General features: G+C 26.4%; 1 protein-coding gene across 1 annotated transcript in view; it reads left to right on the plus strand.

Annotated features, from left to right (window-relative positions):
- The window catches only part of LOC124809378 (C-type mannose receptor 2-like), a 108,912-nt gene that overhangs the window by 74,130 nt on the left and 7,940 nt on the right, over positions 1–26,842 (plus strand). The window contains exons 7-8 of the mRNA XM_065786908.1: positions 10,800–11,021; positions 11,106–11,288. Coding sequence (XP_065642980.1) covers positions 10,800–11,021; positions 11,106–11,288 — 405 coding nt within the window. The remainder of the gene's footprint in view (positions 1–10,799; positions 11,022–11,105; positions 11,289–26,842) is intronic.

Consider the following 26,842-nt stretch of genomic DNA (forward strand, 5'->3'; position numbering starts at 1 on the left):
CCTCAAAATTTCAGCTTAATTGACCAACCGTTCAAAAGTTATGATAGATTTCATATTGGCCAAAATCAGAAAAATTTAAGCATACATTATTAACTATACAGGAGCATACAGTAGATTTTTTTTGATTTTCGACAAAGCATTACTTTGTAAATAAAAAATCGATCACTCAAAGTTTTGTATGTTAATAGATTGTAACCCAAATAATCCATTTTTGTTGGTGTTTTTGATTGGCTTTGAGGAATTGATGAGTAATTGTACTCTAAAGTTGATATAAATCACAATAATAGGAAGATTTTAGAAAACTTTTACGTGTTGCAGTTCAACACCTATAGACAGGCAGTACCATTTTTTTTCTACTTTTGTTTACTTGTTTATTTTTTTTCTACTTTTATTTACTAGCAACCACTTAAGGAAAAAAATAAAGTTATGCGTTAAAAGTTAGTTTAACACTTGCAGCAGCCTATTAAATTAAAACTTTTTTTGAAAAATATAATAAATTACATACACTTCGCAGGCATAAAAATGGCATACACTTTGAAATAAATTATGAAACTTTTTATTGGTGAGGTTCTATATATAAAAAATCACCAATAAAAATTAATAGACCTACACTCTACTTATGACATAGTTTTAGCATTTTGAGTGCAATGCTTTTTTAGTTTAAAAGAATACCTAATAGCGCAAGTTTTATTATATTTCAAAAGAATAAAAATAAAAAATAAAAATGTTGAAAGAAGAAGTGTATATACACACAAAACACAAGTACTCCAATTTCTTTTTCTCTGATTTACGTAGCTCATAATACTGTTATAATCGTTGTTTGCAAATTTGTAGTCACGAGCACTTCTACCCTTAATGGATGGAGCACTTATTTGTCATATTACTTTGTCAAATGGAACCCAACATAAACTTGAGCGTGCATCATTAGTCCATTTAAAATTTAATTTGTTTCTATGCATGAGTTTTACATCAACATCTTAGTGTTCATTAGAAATCGCAAGCACAAGCCCTATGTATCATTCATCATCGTAAAAGCATGCAATATATTTACCAGGTTGAAAGTTTGAACAATCTCTTTTTGTCAAGTAAATATTTTCAGCAAATGAGACATCATCGACAGTATTGTTAGAGATTTTTTGTAAAAATAATTTCTCTCCACCTGGTGCAAAATTGTGATTTTTTCGACTGTGCCTTTGACTGTGCTTATCTCTTCATAGTGTTTTTTCAGGTAAAAATAAGTTTCATAAATATTGATATAATCACTTGAAATGTAAAATATGTTAACACCTTTAATTTTTTTTCATGTAAACAGTTCATTTGGTGAGAGAATCTGGTTTGCATTTGCTGCTTGTAGGCTCGCTTTTGATGCTTCTCTTTTTATGGTTCCTCCTTATCCATCACATGGACTTTTGCATTGGGCTGTAGCGAAGAAGTGATGCTCAGCATTTATATTATGATCTTCATGATGGTACATTAAGTTTAACAGACATTTGTAATTTTTGTACTGTGACACAGCACCATCACTGAAGTATTTTACTTGATTGATTGTGGGTAGTTTGATTTCGATCATAGAGAGTAACTTTGTGAGAAAACTGAATTATTGTTTGGTCATGACGAAGATGGTCAGAAATTGTACAATAGCATTCACATTACAGTTTATAGATTTTTGCTCTTTTTCCAATACTACATATTTTGGGTCTAAATCCAATGCTGACGCTACTAGGTTTGTCATACTTGTGGCAATTTTTTTAGTTTTTTGCTTTCCATATCCTAATTTATTGCACTTACTTACATTTTTGAGTGGAGATATTTTCAATAAAGACACACTCTTATTAAGAACTATTTTATCAAGGTTGGAACAACTAAAATTATTTTTAGCAGCTTCATCTTGACTAACTTCGGTAATTTTTTCAAGTTTGAATTCATTCATACAGATAAAACAAACTTTTTGACCAGGTTTGATCTTAAATTTATTTGCTATTGGTATGTTGACTTTACACAATCCCTTGGTAATTTTTTCTTGTGAACTTTAAATGGATCACAACATTATTTCTGAAGTGCTTCATATCTAGAAATATAGGCTTTTTCATGTTGAAAACAAATCTCCTCATTTGGTTAGAAAGTATCCTTTATATTAAAACTTCAATATCCGTATCTTTTAGTCTTATTTTTCCTACCATTTTACAATATGACATTTCATCACAATATTCATTTAAAACTCTTCCCACGCAACATTTCTCTGACATTTTTTACTAGTCTAAAAATACTAAAATCGAGGGTTAAACACATAACTTTATATTCTAAAAGAAAAACTTTTTTTTATTTTTCCGGTAATAAAATCAGTAAAAACGATATCTCAAGTAAAAATGTGTTTACAATTGTCTAAAATGCAAGCAATAAACTATTTCTACATATAACTATTGCTGCATACACAACACTTTTTAGTTTTTGGTTCGTGCAATATTAAAAACTAAAATAATAAAATCCAAAAAATACTGTGCAGATTTAGATTTTAATACAAACTCTCAAAGCATTTAAACTATATTACACTCAAATTATGACCATGTTTAAATTATATCATTATAATTATATTATATGCATTAAATTAAACAAATACATATTATAAAATCATATCAAATTAATTAACTTAAGACACTGATAACGTTATTTTAGGTAAAACTAATTATATTTATTCAGGGAAAAATTAAAAATATACACCTTAGTCATAGGGCTATCATGTTATAAGATAGAGTATAGGTCTTTAAATCTTTTTTGGTGGTTGTCTATATTTAGAAACTTGCCAGTAAAAAGTTTCATAATTTATTTGAACTCTCTACGCTACTTTCTCTGCCAACAAAGTGAATGTACTTTATCGTATTTTTTTTTTAAAAATAGTATTTTAACAGACTGCTGTAAGTGCTAAAATAACTTTTAATACATCATTTTAATTTTTTTAGTGATTACTCTAAGTACAAAAAAGTAACAAAAAAATTGGCACAGCTTGTCTTTTAGTATTGAACTGTAGCACATTAAAGTTTAAAATCAGTCAAAAACACCTGCAAAAATGAATTATTTGGGTGAAAATCTATCACCGTAAAAAATGACAGGTAATCATCTATTTTATTTGAAAAATTATGATCTGTTAAAAGTCAAAAAAATCTACTCTAAGCTCCAGTCAATATTAATTCAATTATAACTTTTTAACGGTTTGGCCAATCAAGCTGAAATTTTCAGGATTCTGTTTTTTTCATAAAAACTGTGAGTGGTCAAAATTTGAAGCAAATTTGAGGCGGAACCCTGGGGCATTTTTGAAAAACATGGTGATTTCATATGAAATAACCCATATATAAGGCATATTTAAATGTTTTACTCATCTTATTTACATGAATAATTTTTTTACTGCAGAATCAGTTAGAACCAAATAAATACTTCTGATCAAAATCATTAGTTTTTTAATGAAAGTAACATTTTTAAACATTTGAATTATTCAATAACAATTTGGTTATGCTGAAAACAACTTAAAACGTTTAAAAATATTTATGAATAAATAGGCTGACATAAGTTGTAACAGGAAATGATTTATAGTCATTTTAATAAAATGATTGTAAATCCTTTGATGTCACATAAGGTGGACAATAAAATTTATTGTACAGCTTTTGTTTTCTAAATCATATTTAAAATATTAATATTAAACTCATTAACTTTTGAGCGAAACCCATATTCAGTTTATATTCATTCAAATCTTCAATTATTCAACAGTTGAGTTGAAATACTTAATATTAAATGATGTAACAGTTCATTTTTGGGTCCACTTGTTTTGATTTCAATCAACTAAATTACTTTGTACTGGAACTCTGCACGCAAAAAATTGAAGAAAAATTAATAGCATTCAACAATATTGTAATTTAACTTTGCATTTATTTTATTATATTAAACGATTAATTTTTTTTTTTTTTAATTAATCGTTTAATATAATAAAATAAATGTTGAAATACATTTTTGTTGAATTAAAAAACTAAAAATCTATTCATAAAATAATTTTTTTAATATAAAATTCCGTAAAAAACCAACACTAAATATCTCTGAAAATAATTTAAAGAAATTCTTCTTAACACGCTGCTATAAAAAATATTTTAAATTGGCTTGAAGTTGGAGGTTGTTTTAACTTTGAAGTTGGAGGTTGTTTTTGCTCTACTAATTTCGCAAGTCATTACATCTGTGATGATTTTGAAATTCTTAATACTTGCTTGGATCATGGCTTTACTTAGATAACCTTAACCCAAACATCAAGGTTTATAATAATCTGAAACCTTGTATCCGATAATTATAACCTGATGAAAGGTACATCTGATAGCTTGTATCAAATGTTAATCGACTTTTAAAAAACCACTACAAAATGCTTTTGTTTTTGAATATACTACATATAAATGAATATAAACACAGTTTTTTAAGATATAGGCTAACACATGTATGAAAAATTATTAATAGAAAACATTCAAATTTGTAAAAATAAAAAATTCTGTTAAAGCTTCAATTCATTACTAATATAATGTACCAGTATTTTCAAACAGCCGGTTTAAATATACTTATTAAAATTCCTAAATTCCTTTTTAGTAGCTGTTTATACTTTTTATTAACAGTAGTACCCAGTCTTTAAACTTCTGGAAGTCTTTTAAAAATAAAACTGTTGTAATCAATAAGAAAACTTAATAAAAATGTTTATCAATTTAATAATAAGTTAATAATATGTAACCAAGTAAATAATTTATCCTTTATAAAAATATTTTATGAAGTTACAATACAAGTATACAAAAAAAAAAAAAAAGAAAAAAAATTGTAGAATAATACCCAGATCTTTTGTGTACAGTTTTATAATTTATTAAAAACATAACTTTAAAATGCATAAATGCAAAATAAAACAGAAAAAAACACAAGGCAAAAATATAAAAGTAAAAACATTATTTGATATAAACAAGTATGAAAACCTTATCAGAAAATCATAAAACTCTAACTACAAATTTTCAAGCAGTTTTTTCACAAAACCTGCTTATCTCAGCAAAATAAATAAAAAGGGTGTAGTGTGTTTAAATATCCTAATAACACGGTAAACTAAAATAAACATAAACTTACTTCAAAAAATGATCTGATTGCATTTTCGGTTAAAGAACATTACTGATGTGTAGCCAGTTAAACGGTGCAAGATATTTGTAAACATTTTTTTTATACTATTTTATATATGCTATTTATACCTACTAATAAATATTATTTTTACAAAATATATTTTAACAACTGTGTCAAGTGACAAATAAAAATTTTATAACATTTACATTTTAACATACTATATAAAGTCTTTCTTAAAAAAACTGTTTAATTTTTTTTAATCAAATATTTAAATAATTTGTTAAAAAAATAGCTGCCAATTTTCTGAAAGTTGGTCAAAAAGTCACATAGAAACATCGAAGATAAACTTATACTTATCTTTTTCTTCATTTATTAAAAAATTTCACAAGTGGTCATTTATGTGTTGGGCCCATTTAAACTTAGAGACTTCAAAGATAATTCATTATTTTTGGTTTAAAGACTTTTTGAAAATCAAAAATGTCATTTTTTGCAAGAAAAAATACAATATCTCAAGATATATTAATTAATTTTCAAAATTTCTAGCTAAAAGGAAAAATATTAATGCAAGTATCAATTTCAAATGCAAAACTATGTGTATTGAAAAGTTAACATAGTGGTTTATCAAGCATCTTTTTGTAGACTTCTTTATCATGATTTAAATAATACAAAAAATGTGTAAAAACATTCTTCAAAGTACAAAAAATATAACTTATATTTTAACATGTTATCACATTAAAACATTCACTTTTTGACCAATTGAAACTTGTTTACTTAACTGCATATTTTAGTATAGACTGAACCAATCGTAAAAATAATCCAGTCTACCCTATACTTAGTTTTGTTATTCTTGCGAACTATTCGCGCTGGGAGATTTATGGCCAAATAATAATGCCGTGATTGTGTTTCGGAGTTAAATAATCAGTAGCGCCAGGGGCGCCGAGATGGAAGAGGGGAAGAGGGTAAGGGACAATTTGTTTCGGGCGGCAGATATCTAAGTGGTACCAAATGGAAAGAAGGTTTCCAAAGTAAAAAAATAAAAAATAAAAACAGCAAATTTCAATCATCACTTTAAATGACACCATTTCAATATAATTTTAATCTATTTTAGGGTACCAAAAAAAGAACGAATAAAATTTTTCAGGATTAAACCAAATAAAGTCAATTTTATATATTCATATCATTTAACTTACTAAAAAAAAAAATTGAGATTAACTATATTGTATAACTATGTATTATATAATTATGTATTATATAAAAAAGCAAATTATTATCTTTATTTTACTTAATACTTAATAAATGTAACTTTGCCTAATATATATAATTACAAAAGCATTATTAAATGTGAAGACAAAAAAAAAAAAAAAAAAATACTATACAGATAACAATACAAGTTCTACAATTTTTAATCTTTTTTCTTTTTCTGATAAGTTACAAAAAATAAAATACTAATCATTGAATAATAAAATACTACTATACAAATTCATAAAAGAAACACATTACAAAAGTTATAGGGAAGCTTATTAAGTAAGTTCTGGACTAGAATTGGTTCCACAAGAAACTAAAAATAACATAATTTTTCCATTCAAATAAATAGTAAGATATCACGTATTAAAACGATTGAATTAAATGTCATAATATATGAGCACTGTATTTTAAAATAGTTTAATAATGGGTTTTTAAAATACTATGGTAAATGAAATGTAATGTGAAATATTATATATGTCAGAAATTTTTATTATACAAGCAATGTTAAATTTACAAAATATACAAAAAGATAACAAAAACTTCTACAACTTTTGAAAATTAAATAAAGTTTTAGTAACTTTAATTTGTCATTGCAATGTTCAAAAATTAGTTGTATCATTCCGCTATGAATATAAAATAACAGTGATATAAATATTAGTATGATTGATCATAATTCTTAAAAACCAAATTAAAAAAACTTTATTTTGATTTTTTAATCCATTTTAAAATCGCAAAATATTTTTGGTTTTGTAAAATCAAGTTGTGTTTAGATTGAAATGGCGAGTTTGCATCAATGTCAAAAGTAAAAACGTAAAAAAGCTATCGTTGACAATATTGTTCTAACGTTAATAAGATTAACGTTGGATAATGTTAAACAACGAACATTGTTCCAACGTCGTTTTATTGTTACTTTTTGAGACGTTATTTGATAACTTCTTTCCCACGTCGTTACAGACGTTGGAACGGCGCTAGAATTTAGTTGACTCCCGTCGTGACCAAAATATATATATATATATATATATATATATATATATATATATATATATATATATATATATATATATATATATATATATATATATATATTCGAACATATTTGCATGTATATATATATATTTGAACATATTTGAACATATTTGCATGGTAATATAGTTAAAGAGTTTTATCAAAATAGGTATAAAACTATTTTCACAATAGTTACCTGAGTTTCAAAGAGATTTTTTACTAGATTTGACTATTGAAATAATTGAAGAAGGTGATAAGAACTCTGGAGCCGCTTCGTTATTAAAGATATTATTTTAAAACTTCGAAAACTATATTAGAAGTCTGTTGTTAAAAGAGTATTTAAAAGGCTTGGAGGTTAATCCACCGGAATCATATGTCTATTAGACTTTAGCCTAAGAATACTGGTCCTTATTTCAGAAGTTGATAAATGTATGTGGTTAGGCTCTATTATTAGTTGGGAATTATGACGGAGTTTGTAATTGTTGTCTGGAATTGTGGGAGTGTTGAGACTCGTATTGAAGTTTTATTAAAATTCGTCTACAATATCTTTTATATCTTGTTTTTATTAATAATAAAAACAGAAGTGTTTGAAGTTTTAAAAAAATTTTACAAAAATTATAAATTTAATTGCATGGAAACTGCAGCGACGTTTGTTATACTAATTGGCAGTGATGGGTCCAGGAAGTTTTGGTGGGGGGAAAGGGGATTGAAAAATATAAATGAAGTTAAAGTAAAAGTATTCCATTTAGAGATAGTGCAAATGAAGAAGCAAGTTTTAATTCAATCGTAAATTATTTTATTAGTTAAACATTTTTTGAAAAAGCGTCATTATTTATTGTTTTTTTAAAGTAGTTTTAAAAGTAAACATTCCATAGCAAATATTAAACTAGTGAAATAAAAACTAAAGCATAAAAAGTTTAAAATATAAAAAATAAACTATTTTAATTCTATTCAAAATATTGTTTCTTTAAAAAAAAATATCAATAAAAACAATAATTAAGCATCTATTTAGACCTTCCGAAATATTATTCTACAGGTAAAGAGATCTCAGAATGTTAGGTGTTTTTTAAGATCCTGCTACGCTCCAAATATTTGAGCATACACTTTGTTTTTATTTTTATGAGTTAAAGTAATACTCCGCCTAGATTGCCATAATGTTTTAATAAATTTATACTATAGTTTTTATATGTCTTTAGATAAATATTTGAGCATACACTTTGTTTTTATTTTTATGAGTTAAAGTAATACTCCGCCTAGATTGCCATAATGTTTTAATAATTTTATACTATAGTTTTTATATGTCTTTAGATAAATATTTAGGACATTGTTTTTTCATTGGGGACATCAGAAAGTCAGGTTAATTAGTAGGTAGTATTGTTGCCAATATTGCTTAGGGAGTCAAGAATTTCTGCATAAATTATTTATTTTCCATGCTGAATATATTTTTAAATGTTAAATTCACTTATCTTTTACACTTTTTACATTCCACCACACAATGCTAGGTTAAGAGACCTCAGAACGCTAGGAAAACAAAAGTTAATTTAAAAAAAAAAAAGAAAATTTATTTGCATTTAATTTCATCTCGATATTATGAAACGAATATTCTTCCCAAGTTTATAAACTATGGAGTTGATGATACTCCAAATGGTTTAGTGTATGCTGGAAGAGGGGAAAGTTGTCAAAAGATGATAAGAGAAAATAGAGAATGCGTAACTATACATCGTTTTGTTTCCTTTGGAGGAGATATAGCAATGTGCCAAATCATATTCAAGGGAAAAGGGATTAGTGGCCACATGGCTCCAAAAGAAGCGGTTATACGTATTCCAAATTTTCTAATCTCCACAAATAAGAGTGGAAGTCTGGATCACAGTACACTTCAATGGGCATATCAAATGTTTGACCAGTTGTTAGAAAAAAACAAATTAAAACGGCCTGTTGTTATCCTATCTGATGGTCACTCTTCAAGATTCAAAAGTGATGTATTGACATTCCTAAGAAGCAAAAATATTTGACTTTTCATCACTCCACCTGATACAACTGGCGTTACTAGATCCTTAATCAAATCAATCAGAAATTGCACTCTGAGCACAGAAGTGCTAAATCTGTATTTTTTCTCCGTTTATGACAATCAACAGAGATAGTTTCATGAATATACTTGCAGAGTTATGGGAAAAGTGGGCATCAAAACAAACAATCATAAATGCAGGTAAAAAAGTTGGCATTTCAAGCGGAGGACTTAGTGTTAATTGGGTGCAGGAAGATAAGTATTTACGAGCTGAGCTGAGTGTTCATGAAAATACCGAAAAAGATTATATATCAACAGCATTAACAGTATTATTTCCAAAAGATGTTCGCTGTGGCTCAGCAAGATATTGGAAACATAAATACGAAAGTGCCATGGAAGCTTATCAAACAATATCTGATAAATCAAAATCACCGGAAGAAATACCTAACTTGTTGCCTGTAACCAAAGTAAGACCTAAATTGAAAAAAGAAAATGTTAGAGTTATCCAGGTTTATGGCTCAATGGAGGGGGAAAAAATTTTGGAAACTTTTTCTTCAATCAAGGAAGACAAAGCCAAAAAGGAGAAATAGGACCCAAAAAACAACTTCAGTTTGAGTCAGATGAAGAAAACATTGAAAACTTCATTTCTATAACTGATTTTATTTTGGAATACAACCTAGCGTTCTCTATTCGCCTCTTTTTGAATTAAAGTTTACCTGGATCTTATTTTTATATTTTTTGTTCATTACATTTTTTTTAAGTTAGTTAATGTTATAAAAAAAAAATGATAAATAGTAATAACTTATGTTTGTTATACAGTTTTTGATTTGGTACCTCAAAACGTTAGGCGCAGCACCTCAAAATGCTAGGTATTTAAAAAAGCGAATTTAAGAAAATTGGATTTATTCCGCGCACTCATCATTTTAGCACTGTTTTTGGAGTCTTTAAGACAACATTTCTGATAAGGTTCTACAAATTTATTATCAGAAGGGATTGAAATACTTAAAATTATTTAAAAAAAATAAGTTTATTGCTATTACATTATTTTCAACGTCTTTGTAATTTAGATTATTTTGTATGGATTAAATGTAATATTTTTTTGTTTGTGACTTAACATTATATTCTTTAATCAGATTATTCAACGCCTTTAGAATTTAACTAAAAAAATTGAGATCCAAGTTGGTTTAATTCAAACCTGACATTCTAAGGTCCCACTGCATTCTGAGGTCCTTTTACCTGTACTTATAAATAATAATTTTTTTCCCTCCTCTTTTTTTTGCAAAGCAACTTGAAGGAAAAAAATTTAGGAAAACATCAACTTAAACCCTTCGATTCAAAAAAGAGTGTTAATGTATTTTTATAGTATTCATCGTAAATGTTTGTTTTTATAAAACTAATATGATATTTTAATGGATTTTTTTAGAGTTTAATGGTCAAGTTTGTCCTGATGGGTGGATTAAATATGGAATCTATTGTTATCTATTTCAAAACGGAAATGCTGCACTATATGGAAAGAATTGGATAAACTCTCTATCATACTGCTTAAATAATGGAGGCAATTTGTTAAGTGTAGCTAATCAAACAGAAAACTTATTTATTTTAAACTACCTCAAAAATAACAGCATGAAGAGCTTTTTTTGGATTGGTTTGTTGATTTCTTTTAATAATTTGACCTAAAAAAACTTAAGTTAAACAATATTTTTGTATATAAATTTTATTACTTTTAAAGGTCTTAATGCTCTTCAGAGATATTTTTTTTGGTCTGATAATACAGCTCCGTTATTCTTTAATTGGAGGCCTGGTCAACCTGATAATTATTTTGTCAAAGAGCACTGCGTTGAAACAAATTCTTATGGCTGGAATGATGCTGATTGTGATAATCTTTATGGATTTGTTTGTAAAATCAAAAAAGGTAAACTTTAGTTATTAATTTGAAATATATATATATATATAAATATATATATATATATATATATATATATATATATATATATATATATATATATATATATATATATATATATATATATATATATATATATATATATATATATATTTATATATATATATTTCAAATTAATAACTAAATATATAATATTTATTTATATATATATATAAATAAAAATATATATAAATATATATATATATATAAATATATATATATATATATATATATATATATATATATATATATATATATATATATATATATATATATACAGTCGTCCCCCGGTTAACGAACCCCCCTGTTAGCGAACTTTCGGTTAACGAACCGAAAGTTTGCCCAAAATCCTCCCCCGGTTAACGAACCGGAACTCGGTTAACGAACCGGGTTCGTTGAACTAGCTGAAGCAACTGGAGAGACTGCTGAGGAGGAGGAACCCATTAAGTCAGCTGACATCAAAAATCTTTTCATCCACTGGGACAAAGTCCAAGAATTTTTAATGGCCCACCATCCCAAGAAGTTTGAGGTGGAGCAAGCTCTTGACCATGTTGAAGCTGTTGGGGTCAAGCATTTCCGCGCCATGCTCAAAGCCAGGGAAAAACAAACGACCATTGACAAGTTTTTCACTGCTGGGCCATCTGCAGCTGCTGGGCCATCTGGAACTGCTCAGAAGAGGGCTGCTGCAATTGACTTGGCGGATGACTCATTTTTTTTTTGTAAAAATTTGACAAGAAATTTTCTTGTTGATTTTTCTTTCAAGTTCAATTTTCAATTTTTTGGTAAAAAATTTGACAAGGATTTTTCATGTTCAATTTTCAATTTTTTCGTAAAATTTTGACAAGCATTTTTCAAGTTCAATTCTCAATTTTTTGGTAAAAATTTGACAAGCAATTTTCTTGTTGAATTTTCATTTTTTGATAAGCAATGTTCATGTTCAATTTTTAGTTTTTTTTAAAACTTTGACAAGCAATTTTCATGCACAATTTCAATTTGTTTCAATTTTTAAAAGTGTATAAATCTCAGGTTTCAATCATTTCACCTTTGCCTATTTTATTTATCAAGTTGGACAATTTTTTGAATTTTTTCCCCCATTATTTCGGCAAAATCCACCAATTAAAAATTTTTAATAGCGGCCTATGGGAAAACGCGTTTCGGTTAACGAACTTTTCGGATAACGAACTAGTTCGTACTCCGAATTAAGTTCGTTAACCGGGGGACGAATGTATATATATATATATATATATATATATATATATATATATATATATATATATATATATATATATATATATATATATATATATATATATATATATATATATATATATATATATAAAAGCTAAATAAAAAATCAAAAAAGAAAAAAAATTCTTATTTCTGATAAGCCGCACACTCGATTAATTGGTTAGTTTAGTTTTTCGCAAGTGACATGACGCCTATCTTTATCTAATCAACTTAGTGTTAGATACTGTTTAATCGAAAATGAGCTATAATGTTATTTGTTAATATAATCATCTCTCACTCATTAATAACCAATTATTATATTATTTCTCAATATAATCATCACTCACTCAATTCAATTTAACTCACTCACTTTAACATGCTAACTAAAAAAACAAAATTATAAAAGGAAGACGATATACGAAAATAAAACATCGCTGAGAAAAGCTGCATTCAAACATGGTGCTCAAGTCTCAACGCTCAAAGATCGCAAAAATAACAGCGAGAAAAGCTTTCATGGCTAAGGTACAGCAACGGTACTCTCGAATGAAACAGAAAGATTGATGGTGTATGTGTTCCAATTACTTAGTGACTGGGGTTATGGTTTAACCCGAAATGAAATCCTAGAATTTGCTACCTTAAACGCGAAGATCAATTGCACTTATTCAAAAATGGCAAGCCTGGTAAACACTGGCTTTATGCCTTTAGGAAAAGATGGTCAAAAGAAATTTCAACAAGAAATGCGGATACTTATCGTTTAAAAGATAATTATCCTTATCAATTAAAAGATAATATAATATCATTTAAAAGATAATTATCCTTATCATTTAAAAAATAATAATAAAAGATACCTTATCAATTAAAAGATAATAACGCCAGAGATAATTGATCGTTATTTTGAATGCGTCGCCAAGCAACATCAACCGACTGGTTTAACTTAGGGGTTGCGTATTTAGAATTGTGATGAAACAGATTTTTAGGGTGATCAAGGCAACCATAGCGTATCGAAAGGGGACAAGACGTACATTTAACTTACTGGCAACATTGAAAAGTTCATTATACTGAAAACAATTGCTGCAACGCTGATGGGGATTTTGCATCTCCATTTGTGACATACAAAGCCAAAGAAGCTTTTTTTCTAACTGGGCAAGAGGTGGTTCAGTTGGCACCAAATATTCAATTTTAAAATCAGGATGGATGGAGCATGATACGTTTATTGAATTGCTGAAAGAAGTATTTATACCCGAAACTGAGCAAATTGGTGGTATTCATATTTTAGTATTAGATGGGCATACAACTCAAATCGCTTTGGAAGCGGTGATGCTGTGCAAAAAACACAATATAATCTTGATTTATCTACCAGAGCATTTTTCACATATTCTACCACCATTGGATAGAGGTGTCAGTTGTCATGTCAAACAAGCATGAAAAAAAAATTCTTTCAAAGTATTACAAAGACTAAAAATGTAAGAACTTAGATAAACAAAATTTTCCACCGTTGCTCAAACTGCGAGAGTGGCAAATTTTTTACACGCTTGCATGCAATTGCTGGTTTCCAGTACACTGGCTTATTTCCACTTAGTAAATATATATAAAAATAAATTATAAGGATTATAAGAAATAATCAGCAATCACACAAACGTTTAATCTACCTTGATCAACTTTAGCAACCTCCGCAGCACTACACCATCTTAATCAGATTTAGCTTTATCATCTTCAACCGCCGCCGCAGCACCTACTCCAACTACACACCGATTACCATCTTTCTCAGCTACACCAGCTTCAAGTTTTAATTGGTATCAAGCATGTGTTGAGCGTCACAAAAACAGGATCGAGATACAGTTGAAGCAGTTTTTTCAAGCAAGAAATCAATTGCATGTTAAGAAATTGAAGCAGTAGAACATGTCAAAACTTGGCGGAAAATCTATTACCGAAGAAAATGTTATTGAGTTCCTTAAACAAAAAGATGTAGAAAAAGCAACAAAGGAAGCCAAGAAAGTTGCTAAACTTTACCCAAAGCGCAGACTCTCGATGCCAAATACTTAAATGCTTGAGCATAATAATGCTGAGTAATCTCAGCAAAACAATAATGAAGAACAAGTACCATCAGCCAAACAATTAAAAGTTGCAAAATCTAAAAAGTGTAGAGTACATTTACACACAGAAATATTGCAATGCGAACATTCGATGTGTCGGAAACGGTTGTGCAAGGAAACATGTTTATCAAAGAAATATGAAGTTTAAATTAAGTTTTTTTTGTTGCAAAAAAATGTATAAACTTTAACATAGTTTCCTAAATAAAGTTGTGTTAAAAAAAAAAAAAATAAGGAAAAAGTTAAAATTTAAAAAATTCAATGTTTTTTTAAGTGTGTGGTTTTATCAGAATGTCGCCTAAAACCGCACTAGTTTTTTTTCTTTACCGTTAATATTTTTAAAAATTTTAATAATATTTTTTAGCATATGTTTATATTATTTTACGTAGTAATATATTACCTATCTAATAAAAAAAAAAAAAAAAAAAAATTAATAAGTTATTTAGTTTTTATTGATATGTGTGCGATTTGACCCGGTTTTCCTCGAATCAATTTCGGTTTAGCGAATTTTTTAACTTTTAAGTTATTCTATAATCGGCAAGATAAAAAAAATCATTTCTTTTAAAAAAGTCACATTTACTTGTGATTGACGTTTATGTGAAAATATTTGTTACAAAAGTTTGAACGACAGTTATGTTTGATGTAAGTGCATTTTTACCAATAAAAAAACTCAAATAAATTTAAAAGTTTATTTATCTATACATTTTTTTTGTTGCAATGATTGATTTATTAAGCTTGAGGCAAAAGTCATAAAAACATGACTTAATTTTGATAAAAAACATGATTTAATTTAAAACTAATTTAATAAAAAATGTCTAATTCTATTCAAATAAAAAAATATATATAATTTAATTTAGAATTCAAAAATATATAATTTATTTTCATTAAAAAATATATTTAAGTTTATTAAAATTAAAGTTAATGCTAGGGTTTTAACTGTCAAATTTATTCAAAAATATTACTAAATATTATTCAGTATTAAAATTTTACTTATTCTTAAAAAAAAAATTAGCTCATTTTCATTGCAATTGCTTTTTTTAAGTTTTCCTGACTAAAAGTTTTTTTTTTTTCCTCAAAATTAATTTTTTAATAAACGCTGCATCACTAATTTGCACAAAACTCAAGTTAAATTATTTTTTTATAACACAAGTTAAATCACATTAATTATTATTTAAAAAAATGATATATACAGCGATATAATTTTAATGATAAAATAATAAACTAATAAACTTTTAATAAAGTAAATAAATTAACGTAATTTTTTAATTTGTTACTCGCTCATTATTTTTTAAATAAAAGTCGTTTGTAGTTAATCCACAATTAAAAATATAAGAAAAAATCATTTTTAAAATTCAAAAATTTAACATATTTTAATTCATTTACGCAAATGTCGAGAAAAGAATAAAATTTATTATTATCAAATATTTTTTAAAATGCAATATAAATTTCATTATTTATTTTTAAAAAAATAAAATAAAACAAACATTTCCTTATAGTTATAATAAAAAAGCCGTTAGCATTAAACTCGTTTTGCGGTAATTCAAAAAAGTTAATGTCTTAAATAACAAAAATAAAAAAATTATGAGAAGACGTCAAATATCGCGTTAAGCTAAAGCATTAAGCAGTTGAAGAAATTAAGCTAAGCAGTTAAAGCAAAGCAGTTAAAGCTAAGCATAAATAAGCTAAGCAGTTAAAGCATTTAAGCTGAAGCATTAAGTTAATGTCTTAAATAACAAAAATAAAAAAATTATGAGAACTTATGAGAAGACGCCATATATCGCGTAAAGCAAAAGCATTAAGCATTTTTTATTTAAAGCAAGGCCTGTATATATATATATATATATATATATATATATATATATATATATATATATATATATATATATATATATATATATATATATATATATATATATGTATATATATATATATATATATATATATATATATATATATATATATATATATATATATATATATATATATATATATATATATATATATATATATATATATATATATATGTATATATATATATATATATATATATATATATATATATATATATATTTACAAATTATTTATACAATTTACGCAAAGACTTATAAAGTACGTGTCTAAGTAAATCTATTTCAAATCGACCATTTCTTTGCTTATTTACTTCAATATTTTTGAGAAAACAGTTTTAAAATAACTCATTTCAAAATTGTTCTTAAAGGAAAAAGTAATAAAATTGCGCACTTTTTCAGCAAACTTAAGGTTTGTTAAAAACGACGCTCTTTACTGCGTTAGTTGTGCAGGTTTACCTAAATAATTACATAAACACATAATTATGCACCTCAAACACAGATGACAGTTGCATAACGTTTTTACCGGTGGTTTTTTAAATTTATGACAAAAATAAAAATTCAACCTTCTTATTAAGTCAATATGTATTTAAATAACAAAAGAGGACCAGGAAAAGAGGTCACGGATAGCTAGGTATTTCATAAAACTTAACTTTATCTGCTCGTAGTAACTTTTCCCCAATAAACTCTCAATGAAAAAACATAAAAGTTTATATATAGGTTTGATTTATTTTAAATAAAATTTAGCTTCAGAAGCTTAATGATTTAGCGCAATTTCCTCAAGGTCAACATCCTAATATTTTTGTGGGTTCAAATCCACCTGCAATCAAAAAAATTATTATCAATTTTAACAATCTTACCACTTTTTTTAATCCAGAAAAAAACAGTTCAAGCAAAAAAGACTTAAAATCAATAAAAAAGAATTTACAAATTATTTTTTAAACATAATTGTTTCATATTGGACCCGCAAGCTCAACTTACACTTAAAGATGTTTATATGTAATGCTATACAAATGTAATTTTTTCATAAAATGTAAACGACATTTTATTATTAATTTACCTATATATAACATTGTCGTGACTAAAATTTTTTATTGACAAAAAGTCTTGACAAAAAGTCTTCTTTGCTCGATCGCTTAGAACAAGCAGCCTATCTTTAATCTGATCTCACTTTTGCATAATGTTGGGGTTCAAAACGGCTTCTAAATTTCAACTCTTTCAAAACTCTGTTATTTACTGCTAACAACTACTGTAATACTGTCGACATTCCTATTTTAATGAACAACAACAGTCTCACTGAGTCCTCTTCTTTACGTATTCTTGGATTATAGTTTACACTGACCTCTCATAGATACAATGTATATAATTGATTGCTAATATAGCATCCGCTTATTCTACTTTTCTTTATCGTGGTCGACATTCTCTTAAACCTGATTCCATTCTCTACTTTTACAAATCTACTTTTACAAATCTGTTATCTTTTGGAATACTGTTGTCATATTTGGGCTGGTTTTTCTAATGATACTCTTTCTCTTCTAGACGAGTTTAATAAATACATTTTAAACGTAGTTGGACCGGCTCTACCTGTTAAACTTTAGCATCTTTGCTATCGTTAGTAAAGTTGCATCTCTTTTCCTTTTCTACAAATTCTGCCATGGTTGCTAATCAAAGGAGCTATTATTTTTTTAATATAAGCTTTTTATTTAAACTTTAAACTTTCATTTAAACTTTAAACTTTCATTTAAACTTTAAACTTTCATTTAAACTTTAAACTTTCATTTAAACTTTAAACTTTCATTTAAACTTTAAACTTTCATTTAAACTTTAAACGATTTTATTATTCATTAAACTATGTTTTTGAAGTAAAATGATTTTCAGAACCTATTTTCCTAAACTATTTATCAGAATGCTATTAGACAAAACCACCAGAAACACCAAAAGAACTTGAAATGTAATTAAAAATGTAATAGGTAAAAATAGTTATGCTAGAAACATTCTGCCGAAAAAAAATTACAATTGATGAAAAAAATATTTATCATAAATCAATTATTGCTAAAAAAATAAATAGTTTTATTAATGTTGGTCCAAAGTTGCCATCAAAATTTCCTCTGCATTTGACTTCATTTGAGTCTTATTTAAAAAGTTACAATAACTTTAAATGAAAATAATCTTAAACTAATTGAATTGCGAACCATCTTTTATAATCTTAAAATTAACAAAAGTGCTGAATTTGATAAAAATAACTTTAATGCTGTACAATCTATTTATGATATAATCAAACCTGTTTTGTTTCACATCTTTATTCTTTATTTTAAAACAGCTTTGGCCCCGGAAAGTTTAAACATTGCACGATGCACGCCAATTTTTAAGAGTGACGATGACTCCCTTATTTCTAATTATAGACCTATATTTATATTACCGTATTTTTTAAAATTGCTTGAAATAATAATGTATAACAGGCTATTTAATTATTTATCGGAGAACAATATGTTGTAATCAAAACAGTTGGGTTTCAAAAAAAACATTTAACTGAACATGCAGTGGTTGAAACAGTCAACCCAATAACAAATGCATTATCTGATAACTACTTTATATTAGGAGTTTTCATTGATCTGTCAAAGGTTTTTTGATAGTGTAAACCACAACATACAATTAAAAAAACTTGAATATAGCTGAGTAAAAAATAATAACTAACTTTGGGTCAAAAGTTATTTGACCAATAGATAGCAATTTAAACAATATGAGCAGAAACAAACAGTTCCATATGCTCTAACTTATGGGGTTCTCCAGGGCTCTATTTTAGGACCTTTGTTATTGCTGGTGTATAAAAATGATATAAATTTAGAAACAGACTTCTGAAATTGTGCTCTTTTTGCAAATGACTGTTATCTTGTTTATTCCCACAGAGATAATAAAATACTTTTTGAAATAGCCAACAAACAATTGCTTAAAGTTAACGAGTGGTTTTTAAGTAATGAATTCTCTCTAAATGTGAAAAAAACCAAATTTATTTTGTCTTATAAAGTAAATAAATTAGAAAATATTCCCATTAATCTGTCAAATCTAATAACCAATAACGTTAACATTAAAAGAGAAACTTCAGTAAACTTTTTTGACTTATTATTAGATGAATATTTACGTTGGAGTAAAAGTATTAAGAAAAAAATTTCAAAAGCTTTTGCCAAGATAGGTAGGGCAAAACCATTTATAAACAATAAATCTTTCTAAACAATAAATAAACAATTTCTTAAACAATCAAAATTCAAAATATATCTAATCAATAAATCAAAAAAAATTTTAATTATTCTTTTATTCATTATTATTTGATTTCTTGTTACACTGTGCGGGCAAGTACAAATCATACAAAATTAAAAAAAAAATCTACTGTAAACAAATACACGAGTGCAGAATACTATTTAGAGCTTATAAAACTGTTCAATAAAAGCCTCATTCGCCTATACTTGGCATATTTAACATCTATAATATGAACTTACACCAAGTTTTAACGTTCATGTATGTCAACTCATTAATAAACCAGTAATTAATATTAGGCGATGTTAATACAGAATCAAACTTTGAGTTCACGAAATGCTTAAGAATCAGGTCGAGAACATGAAGTCGACAAGAATGAAAAAATAAACCTGGAATAATTTTTGTCAATCGCTTAGATACTCCACTTTTAGAACATTTGTTTACTGTAGTGGTGTCACATATTACAAAGGAGATTTTATTAAATAAATTTAATTCCAAAATAATAATTGTGTAAAATGTTGTAAATAGAAACAGAGTTGCCTTTCTCCAATTTTTTCAAAGATATAATCAAAGATTTAGACTTGCTTGAAATGCAAGTGCTATAATAACGTTGTTTGTCTGTTCTCTTACCATCAAAACGGAAGCACTGCATTTCTTCAGAAGAGTATATATAAGGCCAAATTAAGCTTAACTCATGCACGAGTGTTGGTAATGCATTTTGGACTGCTGATATGCAAAAAATTGTCTCATTAACTGCATTGAGTACAGCTTTTACAATTTTTGCCGTATAACTTACTGGAGACCCTTCATTTTCAGATTTCTTAGCTACCATTTTACCGGTGATCTTTACATGTTTCAATGGAATTGTGTAATAATCGCTTGCAGTATTATCTTCTAAACTTTCACCACTAAAATTCTCTGTATCATCAAACATTTGACAATAATTTATTTCAAGTTCTTTTTTTTAAGGTAGATGGTCTTGCGGATGTGTTGTATTAGACTCTGTCACAATACTGCACTGACCTTTGCACCCATTAGAAAACTTCTGAAGTTCTGAAAAAGAGTTTGCCTTCCAAATTTTTAAATTTAGCATTTTTGGGCATCGAGTCAAATATTTTATCCCAGATATTTATAATAATTGTATTCTTATTTCTACTTTCTGAACATTTAATAACATATTTTTATCTTTGAATAGCAGACTTTACTTTGCTCAGATTTTTTAATTGACAATAACATAATTGACAAAATTCAATTGTGATTTCTTTAATAACATTACTTGATCTAGAAATGTTATCAAATTCTAAAAGGAAATGATATTCTCCTAATATCTGTTTTATCATTTTATACATAATTTTGAAAAATCCATCAGTGACTTCTCAATCAATTTCCATATATATGATTTCTTGGCTTTAAAATGATGGGCGATTTCAATTTGTCAATTTCAATTTTAAAATCAATTTGTCCAATTAATTTATTTTCTGATATCTTATGTATCTAAAATACAAATTATGTTTAAATAAATATAATATATAATAGTTAAACAATATGAGTTATTTAAGCAAATTTTCAAACTTTAAGCTATTGCTCCCCGGATTGTTACAGGGCCGTCACTTGAAAAAAAAATTCCCACTCCTAATTTATATATATATATATATATATATATATATATATATATATATATATATATATATATATATATATATATATATATATATATATATATATATATATATATATATATATATATATATATATATATATATATATATATATATATATATATATATATATATGTATATATGTATATATATATATATATATGTATATATATATATATATATATATATGTATATGTATATGTATATATATATATATATGTATATATATATATATGTATATATACATATACATATACACATATATATATATATATATATATATATATATATATATATATATATATATATATATATATATATATATATATATGTACACACACACACATATATATATATACATTTTTTTAAAATTCTGATTCACTTCCAACAGGCTGCAAGCAATCACTATTAAAGTACAGAGTTACTAGAAAAACAATATAGAATATAGAGCAAGGAGATGGTTAACATTAGCTTGGAAAAGTTTAAGGTTTTATGAGTCAGAAAAACATGAAGATGGTAGCAAGATGGTTATATTTAATTTTAATTTCAGCAAGAAACAAATACAAATTTTCAGCTACCAAATTATAAAGTGATTCATCAGTTCGGATGGCCTGGGAAGAAAGGAGGGGGTTTGTGTGTATTTATAAGTAATTCTTTATTATAGAAGCTATTATAAGATTTGTGTTCAACCATTAATGAAGGTGAACCACTCTGCGTGGATTTGATAAATAAAACCACAAAAAACATCATCATCTACATTTTATATAGACCACCTTCCGGTTCAATAAAACAATTTGATTTACATATTAAAAACATAATTAAAAATAAATTAAGCAAAACTAAAAGCATTTATTTTGTAGGTTTTACATGAACATGCGTCATTTAAATATAAAAATAAATAATATCTTTAACGTCAAACATTTGACTAAATTCTACTAATTAATGAACCTACAAGAATAACTAGAGAAAACGCAATCAATTAAGATCAAATAGTCACCAACGCTTTCAAATCTAAAATAAAAACAGGGATTTTTAAATGCGACATTTCAGATCTTTATCCTGTATTTCTTATCTCACAAAAATATGATAACATCTATGTACAAGAAATTAAAAGAGATAAGGGAGAGTGGGGCACCATGATCCATTGGGAACCATGAAACATTGTAATTGTGGAGGCATCTTAAGAGTTGTGAAAATCATTTTTAAGTAGAGAAGCAATTACTTCTACAGCTATGTTATGTAAAAAAATTATGTTGTTTGACATCATTGGGTCTGCGAGGGTCAAAATTTGTGTTTTTTGATGACAATGCAGTTTATTAGTTTTTAAAGCTCATTAGTTTTAAGGTACCTTACTCAATGTGCCTATCAGTAAATAACATTATTTTGTAAACTACAATCCGTATGCTTTTTACTTTATTAAACAAAACCATTGATAAAATAAGTCGGTACTAAAAATAATGCAATTGCTTTCTATTAGCAAGTATGGGGTAACTTGATTCAGTATTTGTGATGGGGCCCTAAAACTGCAGAATAATACTCCATTGTGACATAAAAATTTGTTAAAATCATTTCTTGTAATATTTATAGACAATTGTAAAAAGATTTAAGTTAATTTAACTCAAGGAGAATCCATTTCGATACAAAGTCATTATTTATTGACGCTTAATAGTGACATTTAAAGCAATATATAATCTGGTCTTCTGAAATGCGAATCGAACTATTGGATGCATTATTTGTGTTATAAATATTAATTTGTTTATATTTCAAAAAAAGTTTTGCTTTTTTTCTTTGTTTTATACTTTTTAATTATTTTTTTAATGATGCTCATAGTGTGTTTCAAGGTACCTCATGGGTGGGATATCTTGAAACAAATTTCTATTTTTACTTTAACTAGTCTCAGAAGTTTAACCTATTATATTTTGGTAATTTATAGAATTTATTTTGTAGGTTTAAACTCATTCTACAAAATAAACTAGTTGCCTAAAAAAAAGCGTATTAAAAAAATTGTTACGAAGCAAAAACCAAAAATGTGTCATGGTGCCCCACTCTCCCCTATGCAGAAAATAAAAGAAAAATCCATTGAAAATTGTAATACTCTTCTATAAGATTTGAATTGCATTAACCTCCTTGATATTAAACACGCATAAAAGGCATACAATAAGTTTATTGATAAATTTACAACTTTACAATACAACTTTTTCTGTAGTTACAAAATGTGTGAAAAAAAAGATATTATTAAATCCATGGATAACGCCTGAAACTATAAAGTTGTCAAAAATTACAAAAACAACTATATATTAAGTTTCTCAAAAAAAACTTTTAATAATGAAACAAATTATAAAAACTATAAACATATTTTTGAGATGGTTATTAAAAAGTCAAAGAAATTTTACTATATCGAACAATTATAAAACATAAAAATGATAAGAAAAATACTTGGAACGTAATTAAGAAAGTAATTGTTACGAAATAAAACGACAAAAATAGTCTTCCTATAAATCTAAACATTGATAATAAAATTATTACAAATAAATCATTAATTACTGGAACACTTAATCAATACTTTTTCAGTGTAGGTTTTACTTTAGCGTCGAAAAAAGAAACTACTGAAGTAAACTTCTAGTCATATTTTACTCCTTATAAGACCTTTAAGATGGATAATTATGAAATTACTGGAAAGGAACTCTTAAATGCAGTACATCTTTTAAAACTAAATTAAAGTGTGGGATTTGAAAATATTAATAGTAATGTAATTAAAAAATCGATAAAATACTTAACAACCTCTCTTTTATATATTTTTAATCTCTCTTTAAAACTAGGTAATTATCCGGAGAAACTTAAAATTACGAGGGTAATACCCAATTTCAAATCAAGAGACATTTCTAATCCTAAAAATTACAGACCAATTTCAATTCTCCCTTGCTTCTCTAAAATATTTCTTAGAGCAAAATATGTATAAAGAAAATTTAACTTTTCTAAGTATAAACAATAATCTATTATAATAAACAATATGGATTTCAGCCAATTTTTCAACTGACCATGCCATTATTATTATTTTTCACGGTATATTTGAAGCATTTGACGGAAATAAGTTTACTCTCAGAGTTTTTATATATCTTAGCAAAACCTGATACAGTAGACCAAAGTATAGTTATAAAAAAACCCAAAAGCTATGGTGATAAAAGCACATGGCTCAAAAGTTAAGTCTAAACGGCTCAATTTAAAAAAAATTAATTCAAAGTTAAGTCAATGGCTCAAAAGTTAATTCAAATTTCAATTCAAATTCAAAAGTTAATTCAAAAGTTAATTCAAAGTTAAGTCAATGGCTCAAAAAATTAATTCAAAGTTAAGTCAATGGCTCAAAAGTTAAGTCTAAACAATGGAAAACAATACAAATCACGTGAAGAAGGAAAAACTGATTACATGAGTATAACTTGCGGTTCTCCCAAGGCTCAATTACGGGTCCACTTTTACTTCATATTTATGTAAAGGGTTTCCATATGATTATCAAACATTTTATCAAACTTTGATTTATGCCTTGATTTGGAAACAAGTTATCGGCGTTGAAGTATCAACATCGATTTAACATCAAAAAAACAACCTTGAACTGATTTTATGTTTTATAAACGTTTTTGAAAGATAATTATTTAAAAAACTTATTAAAATGTATTTTTTAAAAAGTTTTACATGTTGAGGCAACTTAATTTTTATTTTCACAACTACTTTTGTTTTTGTTTGACTCAATGTCACCTCAAGCCAATTTAAATACACGGCCGGACTGGTTTCTTACAAGTCCGAAAACTAGTAGGTCAGATTTTACGATTTAATTATTATTTATTAAACTAATATTATCCAAATAATAAAGCAAGCAAATATGTTTCAACAAAATATAACTTGAGAAAAATATATAAGCAAATAAATTGCAGCTATTGAAAAACAACTTATCAAAAAATAAAATAGTTTTAACAAAAAATACAAAAGCCAAACTTAGTCCTAACAAAATCAGCCTTAGAAAAAGATGACAATGAAGCTATAGATAAGCTAATCAAAACAAAAAAAAAAATATACAGAGTCCGAACAAAAGTATATCTATAGCAAAAATAAAGATAATAATTAAAGTTTGTTTTTTTTTGTGTCGATTTTTAAAGACTTTTATTTCATCTTTTCTAATTTATCTATTTTGTATTGATTGTTCATTATTGTTAGCCATTCCAGACGATTTTTTTATAATTCAAAAAAGCATATATAATTTATATCATTGCATAGAGCTTGACTTGACTTAAAAAATGAGGGGTCATTCGACCTTTGAAGTTAAGCGGTTCCAAAGTTATTGAATTTTTTGTAGTGCAAAAATTGATGATTTTTTGACAAAAGGTATAGGGCTTAAGTATGGAAAAATGGCAGTGTTATGGCACCGAAAAAGAGAGTATTTTTGAATCATATTGACTTTTGAATTACTTTTGAACCGTTATTACATTTGACTTGAAATTTTCCATATTGATTCAACAACTATAAGAAAATAAAATACAAAAAAAAAATTTTTTTAATTCTGTCGGGATTGCAGAGAACTGTCTATTTTACAGACTGAGGGTTTTCACTTATTTTCTTAGTTTTGGTGTCATATTGACTCTTGAATAACTCTTGGACCGTTATTACATTTGACTTGAAATTTTCCATATTGATTCACCAACTATAAGAAAATAAATTACCAAAATATTTTTATTTAATTCAGTCGGGATTGTCCAGATTTGTCTATTTTACAGACTGAGGGTTTTAACTTATTTACTAAGTTTTGGTGTCATATTGACTTTTGGAATAACTTTTAAACCATTATTACATTTGACTTTAAATTTTCCATTGTGATCCAACAAGTATAAGAAAATAAAATACCCCAAAATTTTTCTGTTCAATTGATGAGATTTACCAGAATGATCTATTTTACAGACTGAGGGTTTTCACTTATTTACTTAGTTTTAGAAAATAAAATTTGGGGTTATATTATAATAACACCAAACAAAATGCATAAAGGAACCATGGAATCCAAATAGTACATCATTTTGAAATTATTGTATAATTTACAGACCGGTCAGTAAATTACTGCAAATAGGCTGCACAAACCAACTGGGCTTATATATTTTGGGTATATAACTTTGAATATATTTGATATTTTTCAACCGTTATTAAATTTGACTCGAAATTTTTCATATTGGTCCCATTATTATTCATCTGACGAGATTAACCAGAATCATCTCTTTACAAACTGATAGTTTTCACTTATTTACTTAGTTTTGGAAAATAAAATTTGGAGTTATATTATAATTACACCATACAAATATGCATAAAGGAATCATGGAATCCAAATCATGCATTATTTTGAAATTATTGTATAATTTACAAACCGGTCAGTAAATTACTGCAAAAGGGCATTCAAATCTGTCGAAACTATTCAG

This window comes from Hydra vulgaris, chromosome 01 (genome assembly GCF_038396675.1).
Source record: "Hydra vulgaris chromosome 01, alternate assembly HydraT2T_AEP".
Taxonomy (NCBI): Eukaryota; Metazoa; Cnidaria; class Hydrozoa; order Anthoathecata; family Hydridae; genus Hydra; species Hydra vulgaris.